Consider the following 15,653-nt stretch of genomic DNA (forward strand, 5'->3'; position numbering starts at 1 on the left):
AAGCGTTCATACCTGCACCTGAGTGATGCAGACGGCGTGAGAAGACTGCATTTCCACAAAGAAGTTGAAACCAAGACCGGTGAGTTCGTAAAAGCAGACCTGCACCCTAGAAGTGTCAGGAGGACTGCTTTGTCAGTTGAAGTAAAGGTTACAGCTGCACTTTCATTTTATGCATCTGGATCATTCCAGGCCACAACTGGAGACTTGTGCGCCATTTCTCAACATGCAACACACATCTGCATTTGGCAGGTGACTGCTGCACTATATGCCCGGAGAAATGACTACATAAAGTTCCCCATGATCGACAAGGCTGTGGGCTTCTCCAAGATTGCTGGCTTCCCAAAGGTACAGGGCTGCATTGATTGTATCCACATCGCCTTGTGAGCACCTTTGGAGGATTCCGAGATGTACAGGAACAGAAAAGGCTTTCACTCCATGAATGTGCAGCTCATCTGTGACGACATGCATCGCATCATGTCAGTTGATGCAAGGTACCCTGGCAGCACCCATGATGCGTTCATCCTATGCAAGAGCACCATATCTGCCATATTTCCATTTCTCGCGAGAGTGTTACTTCTCCCCGGCAATCCCAATACCTTATCAGCCACCCCACTGATGATGTCCAGGAGTGGTCACGTAAGATCAATGCTCTCCGTACTCATTGCCATCATCTGAACCACGTTTGTTAGATCCTGCACCTCAGGAGAAGCGCTGTCGAGCTCTTCCTCCCCTCCTCACCATGGGACCCCCAGCCTAGGATGGTGGGGCCCTGGGTGTGGCTTGCTGCATTCCACTGGAACCCAGAGCCTCGGACTATGCGAAACCGTGGAATGTCCCAACACTCGTACCACTCAGAAAAGGGGCTGGCGCCTCAATGGGCGGCACCTGCGCCTTCTCCAGAGTGAGTACAACACTGGGGGCTTCATCCTCCCCCTCCCCCTCACCCCCATGCTCTTGATCTGGACGGTGGAATTGGAAGATTTTCTCTTCGGGCTCGTCCGCGTCTGAATCATCTTCTGCATCGCCTTCAGCCTCGTCGGGATTGGTTTCAAATTCTGCAAACTATAACAGAACAGACACATGGTTAGCAGCAGAGGAGGGGGCAGGGTGGGCGGCATGAGCAGGCTCACACAGTGCAGGCAGCAGGCTCATTTGAAAGACCATGATGAATGATAACACATTGCACCAACCGAAGCGAAGCTGATGGAGACATCCCCGTGAACCGAAGCACAGCTAGCCCGCGCAGTACTTGACTTTTAGCAAAGCCAGACTCTGGAATTTGCAGGACTTACCCTCTCCCTCGAGTGTGGGCCCAGCTTGTGCAGTGGTGGTTGCTTTTCTCCAGGCAGAACCCATCAAAGCAGTGACCCTCTCTTCCAAGGGTGTCAGTGGGTGCAGATTTGCCGGGCCTCCTCCTTTTCGAGTTTTTTCCCATTTGTTGTTTGCCAACTTCCTCTACAAAAATGAAAATATAACTTCTTAGGGTGTCTTTCTGCTGGGTGGGACATATCGATGGTCACATTTATAATTGCAATTCCAGTGAATAAATGAAAATATTACTTACACTAACTACTTGACCTAGGTCCTGCCACTTCTTTTTGTACTGGCCTCCAGACACACTGGGTGGTCACCATTGCACAGTAATCTTCAAGTTGGTTCCAGTGTTTCTTCATTTCTTTTGGTGAAACTTTTATGTGACCTCTGCTCGTGTCCAGCTCATGCCACCTGGCCTCACTTACAGTAACTAGTGCCTCCACTTCGTCCTGTGAGAAATTCTTGGTCCTTGAGCCGTGTTGCATATTGCAGCTCCGATTTTTTCCACTGAGAATTAAAGTTCTCTCACACAACTGGCTTTTGTAAAAATGGCTGAATGGAGACCGGGAGCTGTACTGGGCATGCGCACCCAGAGCAGCCAGGTTAAAAAAAAAGTCTTTTTTTTCCCGCACATGCGCAGAAGGGGGAGCATCATTTTTTCAACGCAGACATTAGGCTCCACCCACCGAAGCTAAAGGACAGGTTACATGGCGCCAATTAAAAAAAATTAGAACAGGGAAACTTGAAAGTTATTTTTTTTTTTTTTTTTAAAAAGAGTAGTCGGGGACAAAAAAACGGGCGTAACTCTTGAAATATGCCAAAAAACGGCATTGGGGAAAATTGGGCCCCTACTCTCTGTTGTCTGTCTTCCAATCAATTTATCCAGTTTGCTGTCTTCCCCCTAATTACTACATACCGTTCATAGAGGAATGTTTTTAATCTTGCCAAAATTGTATGCAGTTTGATGCTGTACTTTTTTCTGTCTTTTTATCATTAATGCAGACCTGCTTGGCCTTGGCCATCTGTATTAAATTGTATTAATAGAGTTTCAGCAGACTGTTTAATATCTTGCAAGGGGTACAGTAGCATAGTGGTTATGTCACTGAACTAGTAATCCAGAGGCTTGGACTAATGATCCAGAGATGTGAGTTCAAATTCCATCATGGCAGCTGAGAATTTAAATTCAAATAATTAAATCTGGAATAAAAAGCAAGTATCAGTCATGTTTGACCATGAAACTACCTGATTGTCGTAAAAACCTATCTGGTTCACTAATGTCCTTTAGGGAAGGAAAGCGACAGCCCTTACCCAGTCTGGCCTATCTGTGACTCCAGACCCACAGCAGTGTGGTTGACTCTCAATTGCCCTATGTAATGGCCTAGCAAGCCACTCAGCTGTACCAAACCGCTTCACCACACGGACTGCAGCAGTTCAAAAAGGCTGCTCACCACCATCTTCTCTCAAGGGCAATTAGGGATGGGCAATAAATGCTGGCCTTGCCAGCAACTCCCCATCCCATGAACGAATTTTTAAAAAACATTATATTACTCTTTCTACTAATCCATGTACATGTTAAAAGAAAATGGTTAATGTTTCACCTATGCACAATTAAAATGGCAACTTGAAAATGAAAAAGGATGAAATGCAGTTTCCTGCCCGCTTTTAATCTCCGCTCCTTAACATTGTCCGGAACATTCCTTAAAAAGCCAACAGCCTTTTTCATTTGTTTTGTTAGAAACACTGCGAGCGGCAAAAGGCTAACATCCGGATTCGATTCAGACCATCCCTTTTCCAGCACGTTGGATTGCATTCATCGCTGGCAGGCAAGATCCAGAAGTTGACGGTGAGTACCGTTTTTAACTACTGTCGCAGCGTGATATTTATAAGTTTGGGTTAATTGAAGGAAAATGTGAGGCAACTGTTAATTACATTTTTTTTTTTTTAATTGAGTTTCTCCTTACAGTTCAAGAATGGTCCCCTCCTTGTATTAATGTTTCCATACACTGGCATCAGTGTGGTGAGAAAATTGCAGCGCCACGCTGCTGAATCTCAATCCACTCAAACTGTGCTGCCTCCTAGGAGATTTGCCCGCAGTGCTTGTTTGAGCCGACTGCAATGTAACAGCTGGAGCCAGTACTGACATGGTGAGCTGTTTAACAGTACACAGGGGGACAGGTATAAAATGTGCATGGCCAGATTGTGCTCGACAGACTGTACAAGGGAGCCCTGAGTTTGAGCCGCCCCAGTGCACTGGGTTATATCCTGCCTGGCACAGTTTGGGAAGTATTAATTATGATGTTTCACTTGTACTGACATATTAGTGTCACATAAACATAGCATTCCATCTAATCGGAAATGACCGAACTCATATAGGCTGCTAATTTAGGCATTGAAATTTAGTTTAAATCCAATTAAAGCATGAGCAGTGCTTGTTGGAAAAAGGGAGAAATACATGCAAATTAGACTTGACAAAAACACAGGCTGGGAGGCTTTGTTTTTCTGTGTCTTTCCTGAGCACTCAATTGTTACAGCAGAAACACTGCAGTGACAATTCTTCAATAAAATATCAGACCCAATAAACGCTCCAAACATTTTCCTGTCGATTTTATTCTCCATGTGTTTGTTCCCCTTGGTTCACAATATTTTGGTTGAATTTCTTATTTTACTCTCTACATTTTTGTTTCCAGATTACTTTGATCAACCCCCTTTTTAGCTTTTAAACACTTTTTTTTTTAAAAGGTCGCCTTGAAGTCTTTTCCAGTGAGATCAAGCCAATGTAGCTGACAATTCCTCATGATGTAATTTCCAAAGAGACAGTATTATCTCATTCTGGTCAGAGCCTTCCCATTGGCAGAGATCCTGCAGTTCAATATTTTCGGAGTTGTCTTCCTTGACAGTTTCTCCCTAGCAATCGGCATTTTCCACTTGCTGTTGAATAGAACATCAGAATCCTTTGCCTGCTTAGCGCCTCTTGACTAGAATCATTCCTCTGGGAGAGTGATCAGAATTTTAAAATGTATTATGTATGATGCCTAGGGGGAGGGGGCATGCTTTGTACTGCAAGCATTTTTCCCTTTTATCCAATTTTTGCTTTGTTTCTTGGCAAAATATAGCTTAGTTTTCTTTTACAGCCAAATTAAAATAAACTGGGCCGTTTGCAGTAGGTGGATAATACTTTATTCCCATTTATCTCTATGCATCGACCTTTATACAGAATTTTGAAAGTCAGTAGATCACAAATAGATAACGTGGGTTGTTGGATCTATGTGACCTATTGTATTATTTCTAAATCAAATCCTATTTCCCTTTGGGCTGAGCGTGTGTACTCGCACCACTGCATTTCACTGGTGATCTTGCACCACACTGTCCCTTTCCCCAGTCAAGTGCAGAGTGCATAGATTTACAAAATAGTGTTAACCAGCTGTAATGGCAGCAGCCCAGTGGCAATGACAAGTTATCTATAAAAGTCCCAGCAGGAAAGCTGGAGTCCCAGGATGGATCATACACTGGGAGTGATATTAAGCGTACTTAGAATCAAAGAAATTTACAGCACAGAAGGAGGCCATTTTGGCTCATTGTGTTCGCGCCAGCCAACAAATAGCTATCCAGCCTAATCCCACTTTCCAGCTCTTGGTCCATAGCCTTGTAGGTTACGGCACTCCCAAGTGCATATCCTGGTACTTTTTAAATGTGGTGAGGGTTTCTGCCTCTACCAACCTTTCAGGCAGAGAGTTCCAGACCCCCACCACCCTCTGGGTGAACAGATTTCCCCTCACATCCCCTTTAAACCTCCTACCAATCACTTTAAATCCATGCCCCCTGGTTGTTGCCCTCTCTGCTAAGGGAACTATATCCCTTCCTATCCACTCTACCTAGACCCCTCATAGTTTTATACACTGCAATAAGGTCTTCTCTCAGCCTCAACCCCAATCTGTACTGACAAGAGAACACACCAGGTTTTATCTGTGGTGAGCTTGTGATCCTTGCCAGGGCAATAGTGGAGGTGCTGGAGCATCCCCAACTGCTGTCTAGTGATTCCTGTTGGAAAGTACGCCTTTGTGAATGTCAGGTGAGGACAAATGGAGACCACTGCAGTGCCGCCACCAGGGTTAAACACTGGTTTGGGCACATGTGAAGAACAGTTGTACTGGTTTGGGCACATGTGAAGAACAGCTGTACTGGTTTGGGCACATGTGAAGAACAGCTGTACTGGTTTGGGCACATGTGAAGAACAGCTGTTTGGTTGAGTTATTAGATGGTTGGCTGCCCACATGGAAACATCTCAACACAAGTCTGGAGAGGAGCAGGGAAAATTGGAGAGATGGTAGAGACTGCTGGGAGTAGGCTAAAGGCTTTGATATTGATGTTTATGGCTTCATCAGAAATGTTCAAAGTACCTTCCAAGCCAGGCCATCATTTGTTCTTTAATCCATTTAATCATCTCAAACGTCCTAACAGTATTAAAATTATAATCTCCTCCTTTGTGGAATGTTTTTGTTTATGAACACGTAACACGCCGACTCTGACAGCCATCAGTGGATCAAAGCAAATCCAGAACTTCATAAAAATGCCAACCAAAGCAAACACAACATATTCCAAAAACTAACTGATTGTGGCTCGGAGAGTGTTAAACCATTTGAGTTTTGCTTTCTGTCCTTGATGTTATTTGAAACTTATTTGGTAATCATCTTGTAATTTCTCCCAGACCTCCACTATTCTCTAACTATAGAAATCTCCAGATCTCTCAAAATATTTAATTTTCTTCTCTGACAGATTGGAAATGTAGTGAAATAGATTAATTTGTAGCAGTTAAATAATGTCACACTCTAATGTTATTGCAAATGCTTTTTGTAGCATGTCAAATTAGTTAAATAATGCACCCCGTTTTTTTATATATTACTAAACTGCTTATTGGTTAGTTTGATTTTAACAACTAAAATTTTGGGGGGACTTTTTTTTCTTTCCAAAGGATAAAGATTTTATGAAGCCTTTACTTCACAGAATGCACGTCAATCCGCCTGCAGAGGTTTCAACCTCGCTAAAAGTTTACCAAGGCCATTCATTGGATAAAGCATACCTGGGAGAGGACTTCTTCTGGGGCATTACACCTCTCGCTGGTGACTATATACTCGTCAAGTTTGACAAACCATTGAATATAGATGGGTAAGGACACCTATTTAGAACTGTGATGCTTTCTTGTAGTAACCCTGTTGGTGTGATTTTTTTTTTTCCAAGTAGAGGGGGTGCAAAAAGATGAGTACGTTGCTGCTTCATGATCAGTATTCCATATATTAAAACCTTTTAATGTTTTAAAAAAAAAAAATCAATCTCGCAAGTACTTCATGGAATGGGTATGGAAAACTGCTGCCAAGACTGGTCAGTTGTGTGAATTATTAGTTAATGGAAAGGAGAGAAAAAAAGGGACGACCAAAATTTGGTCAAAGAAAAAGCCCTTTGTAGAGGTTTTTTTTTTAAAAGGAGAAGAGAAAGGTGGGGATAGGAGAAGTTGAGTCAGGGAATTCCAGAGAGGAGGACCCAGGCAGCTGAAGGCATTGCCATTGAGAGTGAGCTAAAGGAAGGGGGGATGCACATGGGGCAGGAGCCAGAGGAACATGGTGCTCGAGGAAGGATTTTAAAAAAAGTTCGTTCTGGGATGTGGTGTCGCTGGCCAGACTGGAATTTATTGCCCATCCTTAATTGCCCTTGTTGGTGAGCTGCCGCCTTGAACCGTTACAGTCCTTGAATATAGGCTTGTTGAAGGTTCAGGAGTAATGGTGGGTTATAGATATCCATGATCCAATATTAAAAGTAAATTATCACTCCATTGTTGGATAAAACTTGCATTAATTACAAAAACCCAGAGTGTCTGAGCTAATGAAAAATTGGACAGGTTGTCAAGAACATTTTTTACACCATAGTTTTATATAGATTTTAAAGTTTTAAAAAAAATGGCAAATATGCATATAAATGTCACAGAAGATTTCCCAATCTAATACTTCAATGTTTCTGAGGAAATCCTGTGTAATCTACTAGATCTTGACTGGACAGCTTATATTATGAGACTATCCAATCAAGAATGCACAGCATAACACATTAATTAATGTTTGAGATATAACCCATCATTATAATCGCAATCCTCCATCTTCCACCTGCCCAACTGTTGTTTAAGCTCCATTATCTCATGCCAAGTAAGGCAACAGCTTTTTCTTCTCTGGCTTGCTTCTGAGTATTTTAGAATATTTTCATTATTTCTGAATACATTGAATGAAACACCATCTTAGATGGGCCTATAACGGCCACGCTATGTTGTATGACAAGTTACTTCAATACAGAACTGTCATTAAGAGCAGATTTTGTCTAGATATTTCTGTCAAGCCTGCATCCAGGATCTCTGCTGCAGTCTCTCCTTAGCCTGTTTCTGCTCAGTAATAGTTCACTGATTTACCAAGGTACTTGTCTTTTTCCTTAAATTTTAACGGGGGGGTGGGTGGGGGGAGGGGGGGATTGGAGAGGAAGAGTAAGTGCATGCCACTGTGTACTATTCTAATGCACTCCTGGCTGGCCTCCCACATTCTATCCTACGTAAACTTGACGTCATCCAAAACTCTGCTTCCCGTGTCCTAACTCTCTCCAAGTCCTGTTCACCAATCACCCCTGTGCTCATGGTTAAGCAACACCTCGATTTTAAAATTCTCATCCATGGTTTCAAATCCGTCCATGGCCTCGTCACTTCAAACTCATTCTCTAGAACTCTTTCCCTAAACTCCTCAACTGCTCAACCATTCTATCCACTTTTCATATCCTTTTCAAAAATAATCTCTGACCAGAAGCTTCTAGTCACTCCTAATCTTGCCTTCCTGGCTCGGTGCCACATTATCCTTGGCCTTATTTGTGAAGTGCCTGGAGTGTTTTCTTTTTATATTCATGGTGCTATTTTTCTGCCCACTTGCCTACTTTGTCCAATTGGTTCTATAATATCTGAACAGCCTCCTCGAATTCGAGTGCACCTCTTATTTTGGTATTATCTGTAAGTTTGCATTGAGGTTCTGAATCCAAGTCATTGTTGTAAATTTAGAAATAGTACTAGTCCCAACATTGTTTCTTGGGGCAGCCTACTTATTACCCAGCATATGAAGGTCAATTCAGATCAGTATTTCTGGAGAATGCTTACTTTTGAATCTTGTCCTGGAATATTCTTTTACATTGTAGGTCAAAATGTGCTGAAGATAAAATAATATTTTGGCATCCTTTAAAGCTGTCTGCCAGTAACCACACTTGAGTAATGGGAGGTTCTTGAAACATAACCATAATGGTTTCACAAAGTATATTTATCTCTGTCAACATTGATTGCTGAAACAATTCTAGAATAACATTTGTTACCAGGTCACATTAGAAAATAGGTATTTAAATTGACATTATGAAATGAAAACTGTTTGTAACAGAACAATAGCCCATAGGTGGCATCATCCCTGTGCTCGCTGACCTACATTGGCTTCTCGTTAAGCAACGCCTCGATCTCAAAATTCTCATCCTTATTTTCAAATCCCTCCTTGGCTCGCCCCTCCCTATCTCTAATCTCTTCCAGCCCCACAACCCCCCCGAGATGTCTATGTTCCTCTAATTCTGTCCACCTGAGCATCCTTGATTATAATCGCTCAACCATCGGTGGCCATGCCTTGTGTTGCTTAGGCCCCAAGCTCTGGAACTCCCTGCCTAAACCTCTCCACCTCTCTACCTCTCTTTCCGCCTTCAAGATGCTCCTTAAAACTTACCTCTTTGACCAAGCTTTTGGCCACCTGTGCTAATTTCTACTTGTGCAGCTCAGTGTCAGATTTTTTATCTCCTAATACTCCTGTGAAGCGCCTTGGGACGTATCACGACTTTAAAGATGCTATATAAATACAAGTTGTTGTTGCTTCGGTTGTAAATGTAGCAGTGGAGAAAGGAAGTCACTGATTGTGGGTGCATTGTTGGACCAGAGCTCCAAATACACAGAATTATTTTAACAGGAAAGCCAATAAAAACCTCGATTCACTGACTGCTGCAGCCCTCAACCCAGAGTAGAACCCTTCCTCGGGATCTTGGATAGCTCACAGTAGACGATTCTCAATATTCTACATTCATATTGCACATTGAGAAGTGTGAATTGTGAATTATGAGTCTGATGGACAGCCAAGCCCAGCATTATTCTTACCAAGTGCATGCTTTCATGCATTTGGGATGATAATGTGAACTGTTTTGGAAAGCAAAATGTTTTCTGCACCCCTCTCGAGTCTGCTGTGCTGATGAAATGTTTTTCAATTGCATTCAATTACCTTCTCTGTTTAAAGAGCTTTGAATGTAGAATGGAACATCAGATTTAAAGGTTATGAAGGCATTGTAAGTGGTGACCTAGTTTCTGCTCCAAGTTTAATGAGATTTCTTTAGGATAACTGCTCCATAATAACATTGGAATGGAATTCTGGTTCAGGCCAAGTATGGACATGAAGATTTATTTAAATCTGCATTATACAGGTAGTGCTGTTTAATTCAGAGTGAATTCAGCTTATTCAGAATGAATTGAACTCAAATCTCTGAATGGAAATAGCCACAAGTATCAAACATTGAAGTAGCCCTCTATTGAGTTCCTTTTATGTTTATTATAATGCTTAATATTTGTAACCTTAGTCAATGCAACATAGTTTTACTGAAACATGTTACGTTCTTTAATATTCAGTGTCAGGAGACAGTTATGTTTCTACACCTATTTTTTCAAAATGACTTGAGGTGTATAAACATAACTGTTTCCTGTTATGTTCAAAATGTGTTCAGTCAGTATGTCCTTTCAAACTTTGTAAAGCACTGCCATCATGTGGCAGTTTCAAAAAATGCCTGCCATTTTGTGTTTAAATGTGGCATTGGTATAAGTTGTCATACTGTCGTAAATTCATTCATACTGGTCGGTTTAAGGAAATCACCGCATTAAAGATCTCAAGCATTTTTCTTTCTGGGGTGGAGGGAGAGCGAAAGACATCCTGTTGCTAATATCTCCACTGAATTTTTTTTAAAGTGTAAATGTTGCAGAGCTGGCCGTACTTAAAAAAAAATGTTATCAGTGAGATTTACAATCCAAGAGGGTGTAGCAGATTATGAAATAATTTAAATATGTGGAGCTGTTTTGAACTGAAATAAGTGAGTAATGGGTCTGAGTTGGTGCAATTTAAATGTTGCAATGCTCACACACAAAAAAACTACCATAAGTATTGAAAATGCTGGAAATACTCAGCAGATCAGGCAGCATCTGTGGAGCGAGAAACAGAGTTAACGTTTCAGGTCAATGACCTTTCGTCAGCACTGGAAAAAGTTAGAGAAGTCATTCATTTCTGAGCTAGATTTTGTCAAATATACTTAGTTACATTTATAGAACAAAAGTTTAAATTTGTTGTGGTTAGCATTTATGAGGTATCAGAAGGGAACTGGCTGTGATGAAATAGGCATATGAATGCTTGATGCATTCATCTGACTGTCATTTGTTTTAATGGTGATGGTGTGCATTGATGCTTATGCTATTATCAGTCATTTCAAGGCTACACTATTTGAAGATGCAGTTTGAGGTCCTGCCAGCATTGACTTCCTGTCAATAACTCAACGATTCTGCTCACTAGATTGGCTGTAACCATTATGATTCGTGATGGTTTTGCCCATAGGGATCTGCATGTTCAGGTCTCTATGTTCTGTTCCCACTCTCTCCCGGGGCGTGGGTTCACAGTAGATGTCAAGAAGCCAAGTGCTACAATTAAATCAGATTATGCAGGGGAGAGCTATGAAAACAAGGCTAAAGAATCTCTGATGAAAGGTCATCGACCGGAAGCATTAACTCTCTTTCTCTCTCCATAGATGCTGCCTGACCTGCTGAGTATTTCCAGCATTTTCTGTTTTTATTTCAGATTTCCAGCATCCACAGTATTTTGCTTTATTTGACCGTAAATACCTTTCAGCTTTAATGCAAATTACAAAGCTATTTTCACTTTCTTGCGCACGATCGCCTTCTGACAGAATGAATGCAAATTGTTCCTAGGCTCCCATCAATGATTCTTTGAAATCTGCTATTAGGAGATTTGTGTTTGCAGCTCTGGGCTGTGCTGAGAGAGCTGCACTGGAAGGCTGATTAGAATAATACAAGTTCTTCTCTCCCTCTCTACAGTTGTATTCTTTCATCAAAGCTATTCCACCTGATAGTCCACTGACTAAACTTATTCTAACTGTGGCAGTTGGGTTTGTGATCAAGCATTGATCAAAAGATTTTGGTTTAATATATGATTTGATGGAGTGCTTTAAACAATCCTGGATTGCCCTCTAATACAGTGTTGGGTATGAGCTTCAGTGCCTCAAATGGGTGCTGAATCCACAACTTTTCAGTCCAGAGACTAAAGTCCTACCAAACAAGATAGTTGTCTTCAGTGGGCTCTATTTCCCCTTCATCGATGAGGAGTCACCTAGCCTCCGCTTGTTATAGCAATGGAGCTCAGATTGGGAATTTTGTTCTGTGAAAAATTATGGGAGGAAACGTGCACCCTGCTCCTTTCGTGGCGGCTACCAAACTGTGGACCTATACTGTAATCCTGGTTCAGCTCAATTACAGCACAATCCAGATATCGAGCTACTTTTGTACTACGGCAAGTGAAAATTACGTTATTTTTACAGGGATATGGAAAAATATAGCGTGAGGAATTCCTCCGCACATAATTAGCATTGCGACCTGTAATTAGAAATAGTGAAACATTGAAATTTGTTGCCATATCCATTTTCTTTTGAACTGTACAGTTCTTTTTCTGGTACGTGGACAGCAAGCTCCCGTGATTGAATTGGATGATTTGATGAGTTACAATTGCTCCACATGATTTTACTAATTGTACTGAGAATTATCAAACTGAATGGCACAAATCAGTATGGAAGTATTGCTACTTTGTCATAATTCTGCCATCATTTATTCTTCTCTGTACATCAACTGGTCAGCTTAATGTGCTGGTCTGAAAATGTATAACAATCAGGTGTTGGTATGCATACAGAGCCAGAATTGAACTCTTCATAGAAACAAAAAGTGACAGCAGATATCAATTTTTTTTAAAAAGACGAAATAAACAGACAGTACCGCAGAAAATTATTTCCGAAGTGTGGGTTATAACGGTATTCATCCATCACTAATTTCGGGTCCCAAGTGTGACATGAGGAGCGCAAAAACAGTAGCATAGTGGTTCTGTTACTGGACAAGCAATCCAGAGGCCTGGACTAATGATCGGGAAACATGAGTTAAAATCCAACCACAGCAGCTGGGGAATTTAAGTTCAGTTAATTCAATCAAATTGGAATAAAAAAGCTAATATTAGTAATTTGAGCGTGACATTTACAGATTGTCGTTAAAACCCATCTGGTTCACTAATGTCCCTTAGGGAAGGAAATCTGCTGCACTTATATGGTCTGGCCTGTACATGACTCTAGACCCACAGCAATGTGGTTGACTCTTAACTGCCCTCTGAAATGGTCTAGCAAGCCAATTGTATAAGGCGGCTCACCACTCAGTTGTACCAAAACCGTCACAAAGACTGCAACGTTTCAAGAAGGCGGTTCACCACCATCTTCTCAAGGGAAATTAGGGATGGGCAATAAATGCTCGGCTTGTCAGCAACACCCACATCTCGTGAGTGAATAATAAAAAAAATAAGACCTTTAGAAAAAGACTTCAAGCCAATAAAATCATCATCTTTTAGTCCATTTTCCTGCTCTATCCCCATATCCTTTGATTCCCTTAGAGTCCAAAAATATCTCGATTTCAGTCTTGAATACACAACGACTAAGCATGCACAGTCCTGTGGGGTAGAGAATCCCAGAGATTCACAACCCTCTGAGTAAAGAAATTTCTCCTCATCTCAGCCCTAAATGGTCTACCCCTTATCCTGAGACTGTGACCCTGGTTCTCGACTCTCCAGCCAGTGGAACTAATCTCTCAGCACTTACCCTGTCAAGCCCTTGCAGAATTTTATACATTTCAATGCGATCATCTCTAATTCTTCTAAACTCCAGAAAATATTGACCCATTCTACTCAATCTCTCAGAATCATAGGGCTAGAATTTCCAAACAATCCGCCAGCACCCGATTGCCGCCCAAAATACCGCTAAGATTCCCAAAATTATCGCCGGTGAAAAATTCCCCCCAAAAAACACGAATCCGCCCAGTGAAAAAAAAATGGGCGTTGTGCCCCGATTCTCGGTAAAAAAATGGAATCTTGGGCCGATTGAGCGGTTCTTAAAAAAAAAATGGGCGCTAATTACTTAAATTACTAAAAATTTACACCGAGGCTGTGGGTTGGGCCTAGCAGGAGAAAAACATTCTCAGGACCTTTTTCACTTAAATCACAAGAGAATTAAAAAATAATTAGTAAAAAACCAATTACTTTTTTTTTTTGCAGGGCTTACTTACCCACTGCTGATTCTCGGGCGTGTTTTTTTTCAACTTACCTACGGGTCACTGTTGAGCCAAAAATCGGGCCACGGCGATCTATGGACGGTGCATGCTGGTGGTCCGCTCCCCAGCGGTACTTTGAAACTGCCGGTGGAACTCAGCTGGGGAATTTTTTGCCGACTCGGTTCTCGCCTAAAACAGCCAATACCGCCGAGAAACTGGGCGGTGAAGCACTGGAAATTCTAGCCCATAGAATCATAGAAAAATTACGACACAGACGGAGGCCATTTGGCCTATCGTGCCTGTGCTGGTTAGGGCAAGCCCCTCATTCCATGTTTTCGACATGTTTTTGGAATTCTTGCACCTTTACAAGGCTGGCTTCTGGTTGCCATATCAAAGTACAAAGTAATTGGTATCAGATTTTATTACGGGCCCTCTTATTCAGTCTCTACATGACAGTTGTTTGTTTAGGTTTATATTCGCAGACAACAGCTGATGAGAATTTGCCGGTTCTATTTTTTTACAGACAAGTTCTATAGTATTTTCCATTTCCATTTTGAAATGGCTTTTGCATACTTTCCAATGCCTTTTTGTCAACATTATATTTTGTTAAAGTGTGATTTTTGTGGCCGTTGGCATTTCTTATCTCTTCTCACATCCATCCTCTACCCACTTTCACTTCAGGTCATGAGCAGGGCCACTGACTTACGGTGACTTAACTCTAATTCAGTTTGTATTGGATAGGATTCTGTGATTTTTTTTTAGTATTTTGGGATTGCATTCTGATTCCATCTGGTCATAGAGCCATTTGCTTCAGCTAATTTAAGTCAAATTCCATTTTATTACCTGGGATTTTTCACTTTTTTGGAGAATCGAATTCTGCAAATCTATCCATTTTTATTTTCAAGAAATATATGGTAAATCAAACATGGTGAGTATGACAGTGCAATTTTAATAATGGTGGTTACAAAGGTGACCAATAAGCTTATGGCTCACTTGAACTATTGTAATCACTGCATTTACTGTCCCGGTTTCAGATACTTGTTTCACACTGGGAACACAGAGCATCCAGGGGACTTGCTGTTGAATACAAGTGTTGAGGTTTTGCCTTACAAGGTAAGGAACATCCGCTTCCTCATACGTTATGATTAGATTAAGTTTAAAAGCAGCCGTCCTCCCATTCTATGATGATGAATAAGTAAATATTCTGTATAATGAGGTTATCTGGCTTGTGTCAAAAAATGAAGGGTTGAAATGTTTTTTCTGTTTCATTCATTTAGTAACAAAGTTTGAACAAACCATCTCTGTATACTTTCCACCACCTGTCTGCCCAAACCACTCTGGTGATGAGAACACAAGGAGCAGGAGAAGGCTGTACAGCCCCTCGAGCTTTCTCCCCCATTCAATAAGATCATGGCTGATCTTCGACCTCGACTCCACTTTGCTGCCCGATTCCCAAATCCCTCGATTCCCCTAGAATCCAAAGATCTATTTATCTCCGCCTTGAATATACTCAACGACTCAGCATCCACAGCCCTTTCGGGTAGAGAATTCCAAAAATTCACAACCCTCTTAGTGGAGAAATTTGTCCTCATCTCAGAATGGCTGACCCTTTATCCTGAGACTATGCCCCCCCTGCCCCCAAGTTCTAGACACTCCAGCCAGGGGAAACAAGCCCCCTGTCAATCCCCCTCAGAATCTTATGTTTCAATAAGAAATGGTGGCGTGGCATTTAACAGCAACTGATATCTTGGTCTCTTTCCTCTACCTCCCAGGAACTTTCTCCTCCTTCGATCAATTCACTTTGTTCCACCACTCTCGCCTTGCCTTTAAAATATTTGTTCTCTATCTTCCCCAAAGTCCCACGCCATGTTTCTCCTTGAGATAGCTTACCTCCTTT

The 15,653-nt window shown here is 41.6% G+C and overlaps 1 protein-coding gene across 1 annotated transcript in view; it reads left to right on the top strand.

Annotated features, from left to right (window-relative positions):
• The window catches only part of mgat4a (alpha-1,3-mannosyl-glycoprotein 4-beta-N-acetylglucosaminyltransferase A), a 281,493-nt gene that overhangs the window by 251,464 nt on the left and 14,376 nt on the right, over positions 1–15,653 (top strand). Inside the window, exons 10-12 of the mRNA XM_070892430.1 lie at positions 3,050–3,157; positions 6,284–6,477; positions 14,791–14,869. Of these exons, the coding sequence (XP_070748531.1) occupies positions 3,050–3,157; positions 6,284–6,477; positions 14,791–14,869 (381 nt within the window). The remainder of the gene's footprint in view (positions 1–3,049; positions 3,158–6,283; positions 6,478–14,790; positions 14,870–15,653) is intronic.

The sequence above is a fragment of the Pristiophorus japonicus genome, chromosome 10 (genome assembly GCF_044704955.1).
Source record: "Pristiophorus japonicus isolate sPriJap1 chromosome 10, sPriJap1.hap1, whole genome shotgun sequence".
In the NCBI taxonomy this organism is placed as follows: domain Eukaryota; kingdom Metazoa; phylum Chordata; class Chondrichthyes; family Pristiophoridae; genus Pristiophorus; species Pristiophorus japonicus.